Genomic DNA, 21,013 nt, shown 5'->3' on the forward strand with positions numbered 1-21,013 from the left:
TAGCGGGTATTGAAGGCAGCACATAAGCGCGCCATTCATATTTAAAAATACACAACTCTCGACGAGCAGAAGTCTTCTGCAACTTATTAGACGCGACAGGTGCCGAGGAAGATTGATAGTGTACATTTGAAAAAAAAAAACTAGGCTACAGGATCTTTTGCTTCATTGGCGCAGGGTGGTAGAAATGAAATAACTTGACTTTGGAATGCTGTACATCTAGAGTATTAATTTTTTTTTATCTCACTTTTAGAACAACGATGGGAATATTTAATTTTTATTAAAAAAATAATTTTTCCAAATCACATCAATAAAAAAGTTCTAAATAAAATTTTCAGTCCGAGCCAATTTAAAGGAAGGAAAACCATTCTAAACACTAAGAGACAGGTACTCGGCCACAAATATTCGCATAATCTTATTCAAATTTGCAATGGTGCTGAAGTCGAGAGCAGAATAGTTGTCACCTGACTTGTGCCAGACTGTTGGGAATGGCGAGGGTATCAAGTGGAGGATTGGAACTCCTAAAAAGAAAATTTTGTTATTCCTGATTCTAACAATTTTTTAAAAGGGGTCACTGACCTCTCCTAAGGAAAGGGATGTGGTCATCTTCGATGCCTGCGTAGATTGACTGCGGATTGAAGTATCTGTGCTTTGGGTAACCATCAAATCCGTAATTGTACTGCTCCAGCAAGCGCTGCTTTGCTAGTTTATCCTCGGCGCCGACGAGGTGTTTGTACCATCTGTCAGTGTCAGCAAAGTAATTGTAGAAACTTGGAAACTCAACGCCAATCAGGTCAAGAAGCACAAGCATGTCCTGTTGATTAAATAAGATAATAATATAATACAAAATTTTGTAGTAAAAAAAGATTCCGCACCATTCGATCTAAGTGATTTGCTTCTTCGCCATTACCAGCTCTAAAAGAAGACTTTTGCAACTTCCGAGCTAAATTCTTGGCTCCGTAGATGGAATCATTAGGTCCCCATGTTTTAAATGCTTCCTCACCGTCAAAGAAAATGAACTTCAGGCTTACAGTACTCTGCAATCATAACAAGTTTTCCTAAACATCAAAATATTATTGGAAATCTGTTAATACATCAAAATATACAAATGATAATTGTCTGCTCTGCTGCAAACCAACTAAATGTTCACCTTGTTTAAATTGTTAGGTTTCTTTTTCCTCCTAAGCTTAGTTTGCTTGGCCCTTTTTGACCTACTTTTCAATGCAGTGTCAGCCTTTTGTAAAAGTGACACGCCACTTATTGATATGATGGAAATACAATTTGACTTATACCTGCTCCAAAGAATTCTTCTTTAAATACAAGTCCATGGAAGAGGCCAAATGCAAAAGCATTGCGCAAGGGACGGCCGAGTCTGTTGCACCAATAAAATCACCTTCCCTTGTGTATTTTGAGTCGTAGTGACAAGCCAAAGTCAAAAACCGCTCTGCTTGTGGGTTCAGCCGAGCAATGACGTTTCCAAATTTCAGACGTCCCATCGGTGTGGTTGCACTGAAGGCATCTTCCTCTACTTGCCAGCCAAGGTTTTCCATTGTGTCCATCAAATACTATTTTTTGTTGGAAAAAAAAATTAAATTGAATCACATAATTTAGGGATCTTTTACCTTTTTAACATTTTCATGGTTTGCCGTTCCAACCACTCTAGGTATCATGATTGGGTCGAGCAGAGTCTTAAAATCAGCTGCATTTTCGAGGCCAGCGATTTTCTTTACTTGATCATCAGACACGGTAGTTCCTCGATGACCTTCCTGCAGTAACAAAAAATAGTTTTTCACGTTTTATTTTTTTAAGGGAAAATCTCACCCTGGCCGTTTTTAAATAATTAGAGGCCCCTTCGTAGTGGCCCACCAAGCACGTCGAGACGAAAATTACGCTACACAAAATCCTCATTTTGGCACCGCGCGGCAGCTCCACGCAAAGGTGTTTGGTCGACTGACGCTTTTAACAAGGCCAGAAAAGCTTGGTAAATTTCAGCAAGGCCGTCGGAGTGCCACTCGCATCCTGTGAAAAAGTTGATTTTATATCTTCCTGCAATCGTCACGATAAAATTTGCTGGCTATCGCTCATGCTCTATGGAGCCTTAGCACGTGAAAGTAGGCAGTGCGAAATCCACGATTTGCAACCTTACAGGTTTCTGCGACCTCCAACCGAACGTAACAAATTTTGGGCGAGGAGAAAGGAAACTTTTGTAGAATTTAGGAGGAAGAACAAGTTTATGTTACCTTCAACCTATTATCTTTACATGCTGAGCTGGAAAGCGCCTTCGAAAGGGAAATAAGTGGTGGTATTTTGGTCGAGCAGCTGACCGTCGATGGGGCTTTAAAGGTCAATGGCCCGAGGCAGTCGAGCGATGATCGACGCGCCCGCCACCTGCAGGCCGATCCGCAAGTTGACATGCAAAACAAAACAAAAAGCTCCAAAACTGCAATGAAATTCGCAACAACTATGGCCTCTGCGGCTCTGCAACTGGGAATTCTGTGTTAAATAATGGACGATAATGGTGACAGGGAGGCCAAATACTCTCGAAGAAGGGTCGAGGAGGCGCAGAGTTTGTGGCTGAAGCAGGAGAGGACCGCTTTGTACAAGAAGGTAACAGCCCGTCTATTCCCTGTTTTCGTGCTGATTTGACGTTAATTTGCACAGGTCACGGCGATTCTGCAAAAAGATGAGACGGAAAGGACGCAGGACGAAAAGGACGTTCTTCTGGGCTGCGACGAAGTTGCCCAGGAGGTGTCAAAAAGGTGATAATTTTGCTGAATTCTCCATCAAATTTTTTATTATTTTGTCATCAGGCTTAAGAGACAGCAGCAGCTGAAGTCTCGGATAGAGGAGGTTGAAGATCCACCATCGGCCCTTGAGGAGAAATGCCGCCTTTTGGCAGGAGCGATTGCAAAGTCTCGAAATTTGGTCGTGTACAGTGGAGCTGGAATCAGCACGGCAGCTCGCATTCCTGACTACCGAGGTCCGAATGGGGTGTGGACTCTTCTGCAGCAGGGCAAGGACGTCGGTTCACACGACCTCAGTCTGGCAGAGCCGACGCAGACACACATGGCACTGAGTCAGCTGTATCACTGCGGCAGGCTCAAGCACGTCGTTTCTCAAAATTGTGATGGACTGCATCTGCGGTCAGGACTGCCAAAGAAAGCGCTCTCCGAAGTTCACGGAAATATGTACTTAGAGGTACAACATAGACTTTCATTGACACAAATTGTTCAATTAATATTAATTATGCTGCAATTGAAATTTAAGCAAGAAAATGTTCAATTTCAATGTTATAAATATCAAATATTTATTTTATTACATTTGGATATATACATATTTTTCATGTCCTCAGGTCTGCCGATCCTGCAAGCCCCCTCGGGAATACCTCAGGCTGTTTGACGTTACGGAGCGGACGGCCCGGTTCAACCACAAGACCGGTCGACTCTGCCACATGTGCGGGGAGCCCCTTCAAGACACGATCGTCCACTTTGGTGAAAGAGGCTCTCTGCAATGGCCCCTCAACTGGCACGCGACCACCAATGCTGCCAGAACGGCCGACGTCATTCTTTGCCTCGGCTCGAGCTTAAAAGTGTTGAAGAAGTATCCGTGGTTGTGGTGCTTGGACATGCCTGTCAAGAAAAGGCCTCTCCTCTACATCGTCAATCTGCAGTGGACGCCAAAGGACGACCAGGCCACTCTCAAAATTAATGGTAAATATCAAGTTGATTTGATTTTTTTTATTATTATTAAAATGACACAATAGTTAAAAAACAAAATAATGTCCAATAATGAAACAACCTAATTCACATTTCAATCACAAACATTCATTTTTTATGCCTCTTTGTATCCGCTGCCCTTTTTGACAAAGATCTGATTGTTTTCCGCCCACTGACCTTTTTCCTGCTCAGGTGCAGTGCTTGGGAAACTTACATATCCCTTTCCTACCAGAATATCCTCAACTGTCTTTTTCCCTCCTTGGACATACTGATAATTGACCAGCAGAACCTGAGGAGAAAATTTTTAATCTTGGTTATTTGCTTTATCTTTTTCCCCCTACCTTTATGTCAACTTTGTCGAATGGAATTGATTTGAGGACCTCGGCTTCACTGCCTCCGATGCTGAGTCTTAAAAAGTCAACCGTTTTTTGGTTTAAAGCGAGGATGATGGTTTGCAAAGGCATGCAATGCACTTTGAACGTCTCATTGTTGCTCGCGTCGACTTTCGAGGCTTCGCCCAGCCCGGCTTTGAATGCCGACAATTTCGGCTTTGTCGTGAGACTCAAACACGTTGGCAATAGAGCTGCATTTCTTTGTTTTGCAAGGGCGAGACGGAAATTCTGCGGATCAGCTTCGATTAAAGCTCCCGACCATTTCAAGCTACTTTCTAGGAATATGGTTTTGGACGAGGTTAACCCATCGTAGGCGCCGCACTCCACAAAATATCCCCCAGACTAGCAATTCAATTAATTATTTTTTTATAAGTAGAATTAAATAATTTTCTGGCAATATTACCTTATTCTGGAATATGTATTTCAATCGTAATGCGTCTGCAGCAGTTTCGTTTACCGCGTATGTGACACGTAATTCTGCGGCGGGCGGTGGAATGACCTTGTATTTTTTGACGTAGCTGATTAAGTTTGCATTGTCACCTTCCAGGGTGTCAAGAGTTGCAGCTATATTTAAAAAAATATTTATAAAATTTATTGGTAAAACAAAAAATCAAAAACCTTCGCTCTGTGAATAGGCATAGTAGTTTCGCACCTCTGAAAAAATTGATTTTATTCTAAATTCGAACATAATTATTGTTTAAATTTTTTTATTTACCTGCAGGTACATTGATGGAGAGGAAGGTCTCCAGTTTCTCGTGGTCAATGGTCGCACTCATTGTCAGACTTGGAGTTGTTGCGTTTGCAGGTTGACCTGCGACTGCGATTCCTGGTTTCGTATTGTTAACGATGGATGTGTTGAGCTTTTTGACCATTTCTGCAACCGAATTTTTGAATTCGTTCAGCTTTTTTTCATTCTCGACGCTCCTTTTCTCGACGACTTCCACTCGTTGGAGCAATTGCTGCAATTTCTGCATCGGTTCGACCGACTTTGCCTCCAATTCCTGAATGCTGAGTTGCGTCGTCTCCAGAGAGGGCTTCATTTTCAGCAACTCGACTCGCAAGGAGCCGAGACTTTTGAATATGAAGTAATATTGGCAAACTAATCCCACCACTAGGAAGTAGCTGATCCACCAACTACTGCTTTGGGCAGTCATTTTCCCTCCAGAGTTTTGGTCGAAATGCCAAGTGGACGAGCCGCTTTTGATATCTCAACTGGCGGCGACGCGTCCGATGTGGAGATAACAACCTTTCCCTGCCAACCTTCCCTGAAAATAATTATAAACTTCCTTGTGATAATAATTACAATCAGTTTTATTCACAATTGTTAAATTCAAAATTTGTGCTTCTGAATTTCATTGTAATATTTTTCCTTTTGTTCAGGCCGATGTGATGAAGTGTTCCTGAAAGTGATGTCACACCTGAAGATCCCCATTCCCGAGTACAACCGACTCTTGGACCCCATCTTCACTCACGCCACCCATTTGCACCCTTCCGAGTTGCGCACCACCAGCCGTCCCTTCTTGCAAGGAGCAGAGCCGGTGAAGACAGAAGTGAAAGAATCTCTGCCCGCAGTCAAAGAGGAATCGCCAGCCGCCTCAGATCTCAATCCCAGACTAGATTTTGCTGTGCATCAGGGTCAGTTTGTGCAGCGGGAACACAATTATTGTGTGGACGATGACAAGAAGTTTGAGTGTCACTTTTGTTGGATCAATTTTTCCTCGGCCGAATGCTTCTTTTATCCAAGTCGTCAGTTGACGGAAAAAGCAATTTTGAGCGATTTGAGTTCCGAAGAAGAAGAAAATTCGGATGAAGGTCCCTCCAACACGAAGAAGTGTGCAAACCCTGGTTGGTTTGGCAAAGGGTATAGGAAAACTTGTAAAAACAAAAGGAAGAAAGTTTGAACACCAATGCGGAACAGCTTAATAAAGCGCCGTTATTTTTTGCTATTTATTTAATATACGCCAACAAGTATTGATGTACATTCCATTTTTTTAACGATGCTATAAAGAAGCATTTTTTTGGTAGCTTTTCAAAATCAGGCAGTGCTAAACCAATTTTTATTATAATATATGTTTTCACAAATTTTGGGTCACAACTAGTATTAATAGAGTGCTTTGTAATAGGTCAAATCAATAATAATATAATTAATTATGTATTCATTCAGCTGTGCAGTAACGCGTACCTGTTGATTTGGATTTCCATTTCAGCTCCATAATAGTAATAATTACTTGGGTGATGCATGAATTATATCAATTATATACTTTGCTCAACTAAATGTTATCCGGCTTCATTGATTCTTCCTTTGCAGTATAATTACTCCGTAAGTAAAATCCACCCATGCTCTGTTCATGATACTCAGGCTAAGCAATTGTCGTTACTTAATAAGCAGATATATATGTATTTTGATTGTGTTGAGAATTCTGAGTTTATCTGTCTTTGTGAGAAAAAGGGTTGCTTGTTGCCGTGATTTGATGTACAGTATTATCTGTCTGTGTTCTCTTTTGCATACCGAATAAACATCTGAAAATTTTCTACGGAAGATATACCTAATATAATTATAGCGTTTCAATTAAAAACAATTAATGAGGGTAACATATGTTTATTTAGCCTTCTCTTTCTCTAACAACTCGGTTAAAATGGTTGTGACCACAAACAAGTCTGCTCGATTGTCCGACATTTTGGCCACAAGTGTCACAAATGACCCGAATGAATTTTTCTTTCCCTTCAGAAACGATTTCACCTAATTATTAATCAAATATTTAAACCACCAGAAAGGGAAATCTAGGTTTTTGTTTTACCTTTTTAGGGTTTTCAGCAATCGCAGCTACGCAAATCTTTCTTAAATCTTCAGGGTCAGATATTTGGTACCAAGAATTGTCTTCCACAATCTGATGATATTGTTTTAATACAATATTTATTTTTCTTACAAGCTTTACCTTTCTGGGAGTGGATTGAGGGTTGTCTTTTAAAATCTCCAATACAAGTATTAGTGTGTTAACACTGATTTCCCTGCTTGCCAACAAATTGTACAGTTCCACCATATTCTCAATGGAGATGGGGCTGGAAAACAAAGAAGAAATAAAGTAAAAAGCGGAGGTTTCCAAAAATAACACTATACTTTTGATGAAATTTTAGGTCGTTTTGTTTTAAAAGCGTCAAAAGCCCAGTAAAAATGAGCTCATAAATAACTCGCCCTTGTGGATTCTCAACTTTCGAGGCCACAGTGTAAAACAAATCCAAGAGAAAATCTTCATTCTGAGGAAGAATAAATTGTAATGAAAAATATTTGATCATTTAGGAGCAAAAACTTACAACAAGATTAATGGCATGGATTGTTGCCAAGTTGAAGCTCTGCAAAAGTTTTTCTCTCGATTTTTCTGGTAGCTCGGGAATTTTTTGTTTTATATCAGGAATTGCGATAAGCGTTCCATCCTCACTCTCCTTTAACCGCAATCTCAAAGGTGGCAAATTAGGTTCTGGCATAAATCTGTAATCCTAAAAATAGGAATAAATTGTTTATTCGACAGGTCAATGATCTCCGACGCCAACCTGCTTCTCCTCTTTGTCTCTCATCGGAACCGTCGTCTTGGTTTTGGCGTCATACGATCTTGTCTCAACCACAATACGTTCATTTTTAAGATTGGCTTTAATTTGTCTTTTGATTTCCCAGTTCACAGCGTTGGCCACGCCTCTCACACTGTTGATGTTTTTTATTTCGGTTCGAGGCCCCAAAGTTGTTGAGCCGACTCTTTGGACAGAGACATTTGCATCCACTCGAAAAGCACCCTCTGCAGAAAATAGTATTTCAATTATAAAGTAAAAATTTAATTAAATGTTGTACCTTCCATTTTGCAGGAACAGGTTTTCAGCCTCTGCAAAATAAGAGCCAACTCTTTGACAAGCGAGGCGGCTTCTTCCCCGTCCGAGAGATCTGGCTCGAAGACCAACTCCATCAGTCCTACTCCAGCTCGGTTTAGGTCAACCAAGCTCCTAAAACAGGTCTAAGTGCAAAATACTTTTGGCAAAATTAAAATTATACTTGCAACCCTCTACATCGTGCAGGCTCTTCCCGCTGTCCTGCTCGAGCTGGAGTTGTTTCAGTTTTGAACTTTTCAGATACGGTTTTCCACTTGGAGGGTTTACGTAAAACCTCAAAACGCCATTGTGAGCAAGGGCATTTCTCTGCTGAGTGATCTGATACCCAGCCTAAAAATATAAGAAAAGTCTTAAGTTATAAAAGGGAAGGTTCGTGAAAAAAATATTATGTACTGGCATGTCAGCGTAGAAGTAGTGCTTTCTGTCAAAAGTCGACGCTGGATTTATTTCGCATTCTAAAGCCAAAGCTGTCATGACTGCAGACTCAACACATCCACGATTTATCACCTTAAAATCAAAATTGAATTAAAATAAAATTACTTTTAATTAAGATTTAATTTACGTACAGGTAAAGTTCCAGGAATTGCTGCATCAAAAAGGGCGACATTATTGTTCACTGGACAAGCAAACTCGGTCCCTGCTCTTGAAAATAATTTGGATTTGGTTGAAATCTGTGCGTGGATTTCCAGTCCGACGACTCCTTTCCATTCCGAAACCTCTTCGCTGTAAAAATTGACAATTTAATAAAGGAAAAACCCTTATTTTGTGCTGATTTTTATTATGTACCTCTTGGCGGCGGTCTTGCTGTGCTGGAAGCGGCAGAAGTTGATCGCCCGACGGACCGAGTAACTCTTGAGTGACCTGTGCATTTTTTATAAAGACGGGAAAACTATTTTGCAGTGGAAAAATCGGCGAATCGCGCCCACATGCTGCAGCACACCGGCTGGTGTTTACGAGACCAGCTGGCGCCGCCGCGACCGGAGCGCCAAACGCGCATTCCATCTAGCCCCTGGGAGCTTTCAACGTTAGTTTAACTGCTCGCCACAGACGTCAAGCTGGTTGTCTACCTCGTCCACGGCAGGCGTACAGACTGCGAACAGCGACCCTTGATGAATACAAATTAAAGGGAGGTCGCGCTGGACCGTGATTTCTTTGAGAGACGACACGAAAAATTGAAAAAAAAATATCATCTTCGCCAAGGAATAAAATAATAATTCATGATTGAATTAAAAAATAAACTTTTATTGTAAAATTGATTGATTTATCTCATTGGTGTGGATTTCGCAGGGTTGGTATTGTGCAGATGCGATAATCGTCGGCTTTTGATTAAGACTGACGGGCCCGGAAATGTAATCGGAGCTGCACGCAATACGTGTGTGTATATGAATAGTTCATAGGCCGCTTTGAAGATGGCATAGAGTAAATTTTATTGATTGCGCCACCGACACACTCACTGAGTGTATATGCACTCATCACCACAATATAAAGCAGCTCCGGCTGGCTGGCGGTGGTGGCTCCTTGTAAAATCGATCGTTTAGGGTAGTTTTTGGTAGAAAAGAGGAGGGCCGTTCTCTCTCCGGCTTGATGAAAGAGCGAAACAGGGGTGGGAGGAAAGTACAAGGGGTTGGGGAGGTGGAGGAGGGAAATCGCGGCGACGGCTGGTCTACATTACCATTACGCTCCGTATTTGTGTCTCGTGTCGCAGTTCGGCCGCTCTCTTCTCCGGCGATGTGAGCAGCCCCCGTCGGCCGCCGAATCGCACGTGGCCAGTTCGTTGAGTTTCAATTCAGCAGAGAGGAGATCGGACCACGCACCTGCCTCATTTCGGTTTCAGTGCACGCACCGAGAGAGCATTGGCACCGTAACCCGCTAATATTCAAGGTATGTAATGTTTTATTTATATACACGTCGAAAAAAGGTACATGATGTGAGAAGGAGTGATAATAAAAAAGAGCAAAAGTTATTGCAGCTGATACGCGGGAGAAATTTTTCACCCCGGCTCGTGCTCTTTTTAATATTCAGCGCAGGAATTTCAGCAAATATTTAGAGGGATCCTGTTGAATAAAACGAATGAAAATAACTCTGGTCACATAGGCATGTTTTGTTTGCGCGTTTTTTTCTGTATCGCGTGCAAGATTTGAGATTGGGTCGTGTTTTAAAAATACTGTTTGCGTTGACAATTTTTTTTCATCAAATAATTCTCGGGATATTTTTGTTATCAAATAATTAATCAATGTATTTAACTAGAATTTTCTAATTAAATGCATTTTCGTTAATCTCACAGCCCAAATTTCTGTAATGGTGTAAATGTTTGGTTTTATGCCTGATCCCCCTTTGCCAAAAGTTCAATCGTCCACCACCCACTTAAATTTTGCAATCTCTGAAGCTTCTTCAATTGTCAGTTCATAGCATCGATACAAACTCAAAATTTTGGGTCTCACTGAATTATAAAAATTTTTATAATTTTTTTTATAATTGAAAATAATTTAAAAGTTTCATATTGAAAGATCTTTCTATTTGTTTTTGCTCGAGTTCTTTTCACGAAATTTAAATTATTAATGATCTTTAATATTAAATCAAAATCCAAAGACGCTTACAAACTGCTTAAAATTATTTTCAAAATAAAAGTATAAATAAAGCTCGAATTTGCTAAAAGTAACATGGCTCCGCGTGCTTGACTAGACCAATTTTCCCTTTTTTTTAGGTGAAAATTACTTAAAGTTTTTATTTCATGAAAATAATAAAACATATTTTGAAAATATAATTAACAGGTTCCAAACTCTATATTTAGTATAACTTCTCCAGTAATTTAAAAATACAATTTTATAACCAGGAAAAAAATGTATAAAACTTTTAATTTTTGGTTTTTAAAATCTCTCTTTCACTTCAAAAGGGATTAATTTTGGTCCCTTGGAACATGTTATAGAAACGAAATTCTACGCCATTTAATACAAAACACAAACGGATCAAAAGAGCAGCATCCGAAATTTCCATCTTTATATTTACCGAAGCGATTATGGCGTTCTCTGTTCTCGCTCTCTCGTCCTTTCTACTTGTGGCCCTCGTCGCGTGGACCAACACAAAGATCGATCGCGGTCCTGTTCAAGGCCGCCGAAATCGAGCAGACGTGCCTGCAAATTGACAGAATGACGCGTGTAGTGCTTTCAGAACCTATTTGCGTTTTGTGGTTTTCGAGCCAACCCCGACCAGAGTTGAAAGGAAAAGGTGCAGGACAGTTGAAGATTGTTTTCGGCGCCGAGCTAGACGTAAAAGCAGGCCGAGCAGAAAAAAACGGGCAAATACGAAGTGAATTTATGGACGCACTTTGTTCCAAAAATGCACGTCAAGCTGGAGCCATTTTCCTTGTCTTTGTTGGTGAGGTGAAAAATGCCGGCAAGGACGAGAGGATGCGGAAGTTTGATGATGCGGCCTTTTATCCTTTCTCTCCGTCAAAGCTTTTTGTTATTTCTTGCTAAATTGGAAGGATTTTTTTAAATCCTCTGCTTGCAAATTAAATTAATTAACGGCTCGAGTTTAGGTGAAACATTTTTCTATCAATTAAAGTGCCTGGGTCGAGTTAGAGTTGTATAAAAAGGAGCAAATTGCTAAAAAGTGCGGCTATAGTTTGGCGAGCGTGTTGTCTACCCTCTTGTGGTCAATTTGGAAAGTCACTAGGGTGCTCTTCAGTCCTTTTTATCACACCACTTTCAGTGTTGTGCTGCTGGGATGAAACTTACTTCCAATTGATTTCTTTCGTTTGCTTCTGGCCAAAGCACCTTCTCAATTTGTCCGTTTAATACACGTTTGTGAGGAATGCAATAATAAAAAAATGCGAACTAATGTTTTTCTAGCATTAAAAACTTCTAGTTACAAATAATTTTGCAATATATCAATATAATGCATTAATAATTTTGAATAAATTTATTCAAAAATGGAATTATCTGTATATAATTAAACATTATAATTAAATTTTGCAAGACTTAAAATAAACTGCGAAAAATATTAAAAAAATTGGTTTATTGATAGAATAATACAAAAATATCGCAAAAGGGGTGTTAATGTTAAACAGCCCCTGACAGTTTTTTTTCTTTCGTATTTTGAAGCAGTATGAAAAAATGTTAAAGAGATTCATTGTCGGAATGAAAATGCTGAAATTATATTTTCACCGGTCTATTATAGGCCGCTCAAGATTTTGAAATAATTATCTGACCATGGATTAATGAACTTTGTAGAGGAATACAAAATTATGTATAATTATTCTGCTCACTAATTGGTTCATTATTCACCTTCGTTAATGTAATATAAATCTTGGGCGCAGTCAACCAAAATCATTTTGATTGGAGACGTGCAAAATTTGATCTCCGGATTGTCAGAGAATGAAAAAAATTGCGATTATTTTTGGCGTCGAGATTGTAAGAAAAATATAACACTTCTGAGAAGCACGTCAATCGTTCACGTGCGAGTGTGTTCAGCCTTTAAAGTACGTGGGTCAATATAGAGGGCGGGTGGCAAGTCCATAAAACAGGCGTATACACCTGCTGGTGACACGCCGATCTCGCCGACCATATATCAAATATCACGCGCGATTTACCAAACGAAGCCCCGTTCAGGGCACCCCATAAACGCAGGAGGTACTCGGGGTGCCGTTGACATAAAAAAAAATAAAGAAGCAGGCTCATTTATACGATCCATCAATGGAATATCAAGTGGCGGGGCTGTTAAACGTGAAAAATGCTAGAGAGAAGAGAGACGCCCTGCTTAATGTAAAGGGATCAAGGTCCGCAGTAAAGCGACCCAGACAGAGCAAGGCCGTGTGGATATTTGCGAGAGCACCCTCTGATTGGCACTAAAGTTCGCCAACTGTGTGCGAGTGTTTTTTCCAAACCCTCTCTCTCATCGTCGCCATTAGGCTGATGACGAGCACCTTTTTGATTTACCCAACACCTCCCGTCCGTCAGCCCGAGTTGCGAATGGGTTTTAGATTGGTTTTTGCGTCAGAATGTCGCAGCCAGTTTGGACCCTGTTTACTAATGCAAAAATGTATCCTTTTGTTGGAACAGCAAATGCTTTTTTTACTTAAGCAATGTGTTTTAATGTTTTTCAATGAATGAATAATTTTTATTATCACACATAATTATCGTTTTTAAAGGTACAATATTAAAAAGTTTTTTCAACCTAATATGTATTAAAATTAATCTATTTATGTTAAATTTTAATTAAATTATTACTTTTTAAAACACGATTAAATATATATATTTTTTTAATTTTATTATTTTAATTAGTGTCAAACAAATTATTTTTCTGATAAAATATTAAACATTATATTTTAAAATTTATATAAAAAGAGTTATAATTGTGTTTGAACACTGTTAGGAAATAAAAATGCAAATTTTATTGAGAACTAATATATGGTGGGTTAAAAAAATTTAATATTTGGAAATTAAGGTGAAACATAAATTGGTTGGTTTGCGATAATTATACGGCACATTGGCTGAACCTAAATGTAACAAGAGCACCTGCGCTTTTGAAACTAGCGTTTAAAAACAATTTTAATTAAAAATATTAATTGGGCTAATTGACGGTGAATTGTAGAGTAATTTTATCTGTTCTCGGTAACAATGAATAGATTAAATTAAATATAATTTTTCACAAACCACGATTTAAAAATTAAGTAATATTAAAGGCAGTTTTTTACCAATTTCAACAAAAAGTAAAAGATTTTAATTTTTATTTGCTTGAAGTTTGGCCCCTCTTGGGCGTTTCCTGCTTTTTCTGCCAGCTTTTCGGCAATATGTCTCCGGAAAAATTTGGCGTCGCTCTCTTGCTTCGTGTGCAATTGGCAGATTTTTTATACAGTGCCGCCGGGAATAGGATGAATAGACGCGGTTATCTGAAAACCATTAGATTAACCAGCGCTCGGTGGCGGGCCCGTTATTGCCCCCCGCCGATCATTCTCTCCGAATGACTGAGAATATCAAAAAGCGAGAGAAGCTCTCACACTTCATTTCGCTATCGGCACGCAGATTCGCAGCCAACAAGGGGCGTTTTTCGTGCGGCGCAGGGGCAAAATCATGAGAGTGCAAATGTACATTTTCGAGCAAGAGAAGTGAAAGCAATGACGTCACGAGAATAATATCATTCCGGTTGTCTGGATAACAAAGAGGAGACCCACCCTGCTGCCACACAGAGAGGCCGATTATGCACGTCACAGTGACCAGCTGCCCGAAAGAGATGGCCATCGTCCCTCACCCGAATATACAACTCACTTAATTCCTCCCCTTTCCCACCCTGCGGCGTGAATTATTGTTGCCCCCCGACAGCTCTCGACGGTCGGAGATTTAATTTTGACGTTCCCACCGAATGCAAATTCAAGTCCAAACCCTTTCTTCGCGAAGAGAAACCTAAAGAAAGGCGCATTTTGCAACTCGAATTTCGTAATCAGATTTACTTATTAATTTTTTGCACCAAAAATAAATCCATATGCTGCGGTGAAACTCGAGTCTATAGATAAGTTTTGGCAACGGACTTTTAGGGTTTCGCACTGTGAGCTCGTTGTGAAAATTTCTGGCGACACGACGCCTTTTAGTGCCGAACAAAGCGGAATCTTCAAACAAAAGGTGTGATCCGAAAAGAAGTTTTTAAAACAATTCCCTACAAAATGGAAAGTGAATATTCAAATGTTCACAAAAGGTAAAGATCCTATAATTGGTGCCTTGAATTTTATACCAGATATATTATGGATCCTCCTTTTCATCATCCATACAAGAATACATATTATTAATGAAATATATCAATAAAGATATGATTGGTGGAAAGGCTGGCCTAATAAAAGGCGAAAATGTAAAATGGTAAATTACCGTTTTTAAGGTCCCATTGAGTCTTCAATTTGATTATGAAAACATTTTGGTCAAAATATTAGATAAAAAATTAATATTTTAAAGGTTTAAAAGCAAATAATTGTTGAAATTTAGAAATAAACAATTATGTTCAAAATAATTAAAAAATAAATTTAATATTTTTACATATTTAATTTTTAAAAGTGTTTCAAGTTTTGAAAGGGTATAATTAAGCATACTGCTGTAAAAATTTTTGCAACAGTCTCAATATTTTTCACAAGTTAAAAAAAGTCCAATCTGATGATAAAGATGTTGAAGCTCTTTTATATTTTGCATATTTACGCTAGCTTTGAATTTTTGCACTACATGGGATCTTTTCTTTATTGTTACCGCGGTGATGCCAAATAGAGGTCGGCTGTATATAAAAATCATAAATCTCAAGAGCAGTCTGGCTTTTTTGCAGCGGCTCGGGTACACAATAGCGAGAAAAAAAAGTACAAAAAACATTTTGCTCTCTAGCAGCAGCAGCAGGGTGTGTTATTGCATCTTGAAATCTCAAAGGCAGTGGCCATATTATTCGCTCTAGTGCGATACATATTGCTGCAAAGTGTACTTTTGCCCGGCTCTCTTTGGCAGTGCTGTAGAGAGCGAAATAGGGCAGCATCAGATTCAACACTTTTTTCCAGCACTGCAGCATTATGTATGTAGTACCGACGACTGGAACTTGAAAGCGGTGCCGCTGAGCCGAGCAATGTGTATATAGTGTAGACGGAGAACAATAAAAAATAACGTTGCTCTTTTATTCGGCTGCGAATCGGGTCCTTTTCGCAAGATTGTACAACATGAGAGAATTTGTTCTCTCCGAAACCGCAAAAGTTGTTCAGCCCTACCAAATGAAAATGAGTTTGTGGCTTACTTTTTAGTGCGCAGAGGCTCATTGAATAAAATTCGGCCTGTCTCCAAAATTTGGTTTGCTAGAGCGGCTGGATTAGGTCTGCAGTCAGCAGACTTAATCTAGTGGAAAGTTTTAGTCAAGAAGAAGACGGAGGGAAGTACATTATATTCAAGAAAGAGCTGAGAATGAGTTTTTACTCTGCAGATTCGCTTCTCACAAGTAATAAAGATAGTTTTTTTTTGTATTATTATCTTGATCTGCAATACTGGAGTTGATATACATTTTAATCTGTCAAATTTAACATTATTTTATAATTATGAAAGCCTAATTATAATTAGGGTGATTAAAGGCTAATTATTTAATAAAGCACTGTTCCAGCGGAATTGAGCTGAAATAACAAAACTAAATTAATTTGGTAAATTCAGGATAAGAAATAAATTTGATTAATTTCTTTTCTTTATCAAAATTTATATGATAGTATAATTATTATATTTTTAAATTTTAGCATTTCGTTGCTTTAACTCCACACAAGACTCTAAATTTCATTCTCCTTCTTTTGAGAAATTGTTGAAACAATGAAGTTTTTGATCTCTTGTTGAGAGCAGCAAAATTGTCACCCAATCAAAGGTTATTAATAAGATCGCTTCGTTGATTAATTTAACACCTTAAAGATCAATTTCAATAAATTTAACAATTGAAGAATAAATAAAAAAATAATAATTAGCTATTATAGTTTACTTTATTTATAAATTTAATTATAAAAAGCAGAATTTCTTTTGGAAATGTATTTAATTTTTTTATCCATAAAGATGTTTTTATTAAAAATAATATTTGTTTTTTTAAATAAATTTTAAAATTAGTATATAATCAAATTATATGTACTTGATTTAGAAAAAAAATACATAAATTTTTATAAATTTTAATTTATTGTTTATAAATTCCAACCATTTTATCAACAGTGTTTGCATTCATCTTATTAAATTAATTTTGAAAGGGAGATCATGTCTTATTTATCATGAAAAAGTGCAAGTATTGAAGAAAAATGAACTCTCTTGAGTGCTGAAAAAAATAAGGCAGCGTTATTTCCTTCCGCCTTTTTTAATAAAGTGGAGCGGCAGCTTTGGTCGTCGTAAAATCAATATCGTAGAAGAGAGCGTCCTTAATATCTCTATTAGGGCGGTGCGGTTCAAGGGCTGATCGCTTTCGTCCGTTGCGTAGCTCATTCCGAGGAATCATTAAGATGCACATCTCGGGCGCACCACATGCTGCTTTTTGCCCTGGCTAGATCGCATATCAAAGCCATAAAATCACAGAGACGCGCTCCCGGGGAATTCGCTCCATTTTCCTAATGAAAATTTATATGCAGTTATATTCCCTGGACGGAGGCGAAAGAAAAAAAAAATAAAGCCGACACCTCGGCTCGTCTCAGCAGCACTACTCGGAAAGCCGGCTCGGCGGCATTTGCATAAAGAGGATCAGCCCGAGCATTTTAAGTCGCAAACCCGTCTGCTGGCGAATATTTATTTACGCGCTGCTCAAACCGAGCTTTCAGCCGCTTATCATTGTAATGAATACCGTACACATAAGCACGCAGCCAGATTTACTTAATTCCAATATCGACTGACTCAGAGTAAATGGATTAACATTCCACATTCCTATTGCACTGCTTTTGTTTATTTTAAATCCTTTCACCGTCACTTCAATTGGTAATTGCAAATATTAAGATTATTCATTCTGAGAAATAAAATATAAAGTTTTAACTTGAATTAAAAAAGGCGGCTATAAAAATATTGAATACTTGAAATTGATTGAAATAATCTGATTTAGAAACAAGTTGAAAACCTATTTCCAACCTAAACTATTTACACAAGTACATTTTACCCCAAATTACTATAAACAGAGTGAATTTTACTTCTTACAATTAGAACGTTTTAAAAGTATGGATTTTTTTATAAATAAAAAATAAATTCTCATTATCATTATCATTAAAAATAGGAATATCAAATAAAATATACATTCATGTTTTAATTTACTAAATTTACTTCATATTTTCCTTTTGAACATTCACATATCCCTTAAGATAATTTATATTTCATATACCAGGCAACGCCATTTAGAAAATGCCTTCTATCAGGCTTCAAATTGAAGTTAAATGAATCGCAGTCACATGAAATTGAAAATATTTATTTCTGTGCGCAAATTTTGTATGACGTGAGCTGGACGTGAGCATAAAAAAAGTGTACATTCTTATTTATAATTCAAGTCTATGATTTTAAATAAATATAATTATTTTATTACTTTTACATTAAAAAATTGAACTTAAATTTAAATTTAATAATATGTAAATAATACAACCATATATTTTTATTAAATGTGAAAATACATTTTTCATTTATATTTTTGTTCTATAAGTAATACATTTCAAAGTATATACAGAAACTTAATTAAATTAATTCAATTAATGCCATAATATTTTTTAATCAACAAATTTTTCAATAATCTCGAGATTATATGAGAGAGTATGAAGTTAAAATTATGCCAGAGTCTCGGATAGTGTCTGTGAAATTTCGCAGACGATTTTTTTTTATAATATTATTTGATCAAAGTGTCTGGTTGGACCGTCGAGTGCCTTTGGAGCCTTTTTGGCAGGTGAGTTTGTGTGCCGATAAGCCGCTCTCTCGCTCCCCTATTGATTGGCTTGTTAATAACTTCGCCAGACTGACGGATTCTATCAGTTGCCGTTTTTTATGTACAGTGAGAAGCGACGATTCGAACGCGCGCCGTTGGAATTTGAGAGTTGCCATGGTGATGGGGCAAAATGTACATACACACAACTGCTAATTAATTCAATAAGTGCTCCGCTCTCTGATTTCAATGCTTGCTTTTTGGGGTGGAGGCGAGGGTTCGTGCATGTTGTGTGTGAATGTGCGTCGGCAGGGAAGCGTGATTTGGAATTTCCAGCATCCTTATATTCACTCACACAGTATGGAATTCTGACACGAAAATTTCAATTTGTGGAAAGCCAGGACTGACAAAAAATCCTTGTTAAATTTAAACAACACAATTGTATGCTCAAATTTTTTAGGCAAAGTTGTTTTTGTTCAAAAATCTTAAAGAATTATTTTTATATCATTTTATTTTTCAAATTCTTTAGGAATATTAACAACTAAAATTAATAACATTAAAATTTTATTTTTGTTCTGAGATTAAAAAATTAAAATCAATCATAATTTAAAAATCTGGATTTTGTTTTTAGATTAGGAACAATTGCACTGCAAAGTTTACCAAAAGCATTTTCCCTGCTTTGCATTTGATCCTAGGGGAAAGGGAGAGAGAATGCAACCACTCAGACGTCTGTGCGACACAGGTTGCCTAAATGAATCGATTCAGGCGTTCGCTTTGCTGGGCCGCTCCGCAAGTTGCATAAAAATCTCGTAAATTCGGCGACGGCTCTCGGTTCGCAGGACCAGGCGGCTCCAAGTTGGCCGACAGATTTATGCTTTTTGTCATGCGACCAATGGTGGGTCGCAAACTTCAGAACTTTTGTTTGAAAACTTGGTTGCGTCTGGCGGGACAAATAAATTTTGATGGGCTTACCTGGCCAATAAACACAAATGTCAGATGCGTTTCACAACCAGAAAGAGATAAGCATAAATTTTTTCTAAGAATTTCAAAGGAATTTTCTTCAATATTCTGAAATAAGAGTTTGATAAAAAAAATTGAAATCAGGCATAACGAGTCTTTTCAGCTGAAAATCGACCCAAATGATTGTGAATGAGAAAATTGTATATCTGTATAAATATATCAATTATAGAGGTAATTTTCATAGATACGTCACACGTGATATGGTTCAGCTAGATTTTTTTTTAATTATCACTTATTACATAATAATGTGCTAAAAATAAATTTTTATTCACATTTAGCTTAGTGAAAATAATGAAGATTCATAATATTAAATTTATGTCAACATAATAAATTAAGCAAATTAAAATTTTACCAGATGACTGAACCTTGAAATCTACAATTAACTTATGAGGAAACGATTTGTTAAAAAAAAAAAAAAAAAACCTGTTGAAACAGAAACACGCTTTTTGAATATAATAAATTTAAATAAATATTTTGTAATAATCCGACTATAATTTAATAATAATATACGTTCACAATTAAATTAAAATAAAATCAATCTCTAAAAAGATTGAGCTGATTTAAAAAATCTTCTATCTTGAAGCGATAAAAATTTTTGCGCCGTTTTTTTAGTAGAAGCTCGGCAGACTTTCTAATGAAACCATTTCTTTTTCAAGTGCACTCAACTCAGGAAAGCTTTTACGTGCTCAAATATTCATCTCCCTGCAGTAAGAATAAATACGAAAACTTCCTACACCGCGGATAAAGAATATAAACACAAAACTGCATAAAGACCCCACATTTTTTATACTTTTAAAGTTTTACACCCTTGGGAGGACGCATTGAATTCTGCATGAGGACACCCCCGTGCACACTCTCTGCGGTTTGTTTGCGAAAACGAGGGAAAGAGATTTGTATCGGGCCCCTTTTGGAAATTGCTAACAAGTGTAGTGCGTGCTCCATTCATTCAGGCTGATTCTCGTGGGAGCCGCGTTCGTGATAAAGAGCGAATGAGGTGCTGCGCCCTACGTGGTCGTTTGACGAACTACGTGATGTCGTTTGCTCCGAAGAGAGGGCCTTCACAATTTCTAAACCGTGTGGACCAAATCATGTACATTTCACGTGCAGTCGAAGCGCACAAGACGATAATGCATAAACGATGGTTTAATTAAATTTCAATCTGGCGACGTCGCGTATTGATTGCTCTCCCTCTCGCTTGGCTGATCCAGACCGTATGAAATTATAGCCGAGACAGCCTGCGGGAAAATTAACGTGCAAACCGTCTGATCCAATATGTGTGCACTTTGGGCTGAGTGCACTGCAGATGTAGACAATCGCGAGCGATTCGCTCACAGTTACATTTGGTTGATTGAGCAGCAAACACTCCACTGATCAGAACATTAATATTTCACGTTCTTTGTTCAAACGGTAAATAACGATTCAAAGAGGGAGAGCTTCAGATTTATATCGATGAAAACAAGTAATATTTCAATTATTAGTTAAGAACACACATTGCTTATTAATTAAGTTAATAAAGGTTCACTTAAAGAATTAGAGCTATGCACAACCTTCGTAAAATCACGAGAAGAGACAAAAAATTGGAAAAATTTGCCATTAATTATTATTATTTTTAATCTAATTTTATTAATTTAAAATTAAGTCATTTTTTTATTATTT

At 37.8% G+C, this 21,013-nt stretch overlaps 5 protein-coding genes across 6 annotated transcripts in view; 2 read left to right on the forward strand and 3 right to left on the reverse strand.

Moving 5' to 3' along the window:
* Positions 1–199: 199 nt before the first annotated feature.
* On the reverse strand, positions 200–2,375 carry LOC132193415 (glutaminyl-peptide cyclotransferase-like). Of its 2 annotated transcripts, XM_059614064.1 has the most exons (8): positions 2,238–2,375; positions 1,819–2,016; positions 1,620–1,763; positions 1,290–1,562; positions 1,148–1,231; positions 873–1,034; positions 577–811; positions 200–518 (listed from the first exon to the last, which is right to left on the reverse strand). In XM_059614064.1, the coding sequence occupies exons 2-8, from the start codon at positions 1,903–1,905 to the stop codon at positions 367–369; spliced, it is 1,137 nt and encodes a 378-aa protein (XP_059470047.1). In that variant the 5' UTR covers positions 1,906–2,016; positions 2,238–2,375; the 3' UTR covers positions 200–366. The 2 variants fall into 2 exon arrangements, with proteins under 2 accessions (XP_059470047.1, XP_059470048.1); XM_059614065.1 differs by lacking the exon at positions 1,148–1,231.
* Positions 2,320–6,660, forward strand: LOC132193413 (NAD-dependent protein deacetylase sirtuin-7). Its single transcript, XM_059614062.1, has 5 exons — positions 2,320–2,604; positions 2,659–2,756; positions 2,808–3,195; positions 3,350–3,707; positions 5,486–6,660. Exons 1-5 carry the CDS (start codon positions 2,503–2,505, stop codon positions 6,004–6,006), a joined length of 1,467 nt encoding a protein of 488 aa, XP_059470045.1. The 5' UTR covers positions 2,320–2,502; the 3' UTR covers positions 6,007–6,660.
* LOC132193414 (uncharacterized) lies at positions 3,326–5,309 on the reverse strand. Its single transcript, XM_059614063.1, has 5 exons — positions 4,821–5,309; positions 4,724–4,759; positions 4,509–4,669; positions 4,055–4,447; positions 3,326–4,002 (listed from the first exon to the last, which is right to left on the reverse strand). The coding sequence occupies exons 1-5, from the start codon at positions 5,257–5,259 to the stop codon at positions 3,829–3,831; spliced, it is 1,203 nt and encodes a 400-aa protein (XP_059470046.1). The 5' UTR covers positions 5,260–5,309; the 3' UTR covers positions 3,326–3,828.
* A 37-nt stretch (positions 6,661–6,697) lies between the features above and the next one.
* LOC132193412 (glutamyl-tRNA(Gln) amidotransferase subunit B, mitochondrial) lies at positions 6,698–8,949 on the reverse strand. The gene is made up of 11 exons (XM_059614061.1): positions 8,768–8,949; positions 8,548–8,704; positions 8,375–8,488; positions 8,145–8,311; positions 7,947–8,095; positions 7,655–7,893; positions 7,418–7,600; positions 7,224–7,360; positions 7,042–7,165; positions 6,904–6,993; positions 6,698–6,845 (listed from the first exon to the last, which is right to left on the reverse strand). Exons 1-11 carry the CDS (start codon positions 8,848–8,850, stop codon positions 6,705–6,707), a joined length of 1,584 nt encoding a protein of 527 aa, XP_059470044.1. The 5' UTR covers positions 8,851–8,949; the 3' UTR covers positions 6,698–6,704.
* Positions 8,950–9,715: 766 nt separating this feature from the next.
* Positions 9,716–21,013, forward strand: part of LOC132193311 (caskin-2) — a 158,160-nt gene continuing 146,862 nt past the window's right edge. The window contains exon 1 of the mRNA XM_059613909.1: positions 9,716–9,862. The gene's annotated coding sequence lies outside the window, so the exon portion shown is untranslated. The remainder of the gene's footprint in view (positions 9,863–21,013) is intronic.

This window comes from Neocloeon triangulifer, unplaced genomic scaffold (genome assembly GCF_031216515.1).
Source record: "Neocloeon triangulifer isolate White Clay Creek 2 clone unplaced genomic scaffold, ASM3121651v1 ptg000004l, whole genome shotgun sequence".
NCBI classification, from domain to species: Eukaryota; Metazoa; Arthropoda; class Insecta; order Ephemeroptera; family Baetidae; genus Neocloeon; species Neocloeon triangulifer.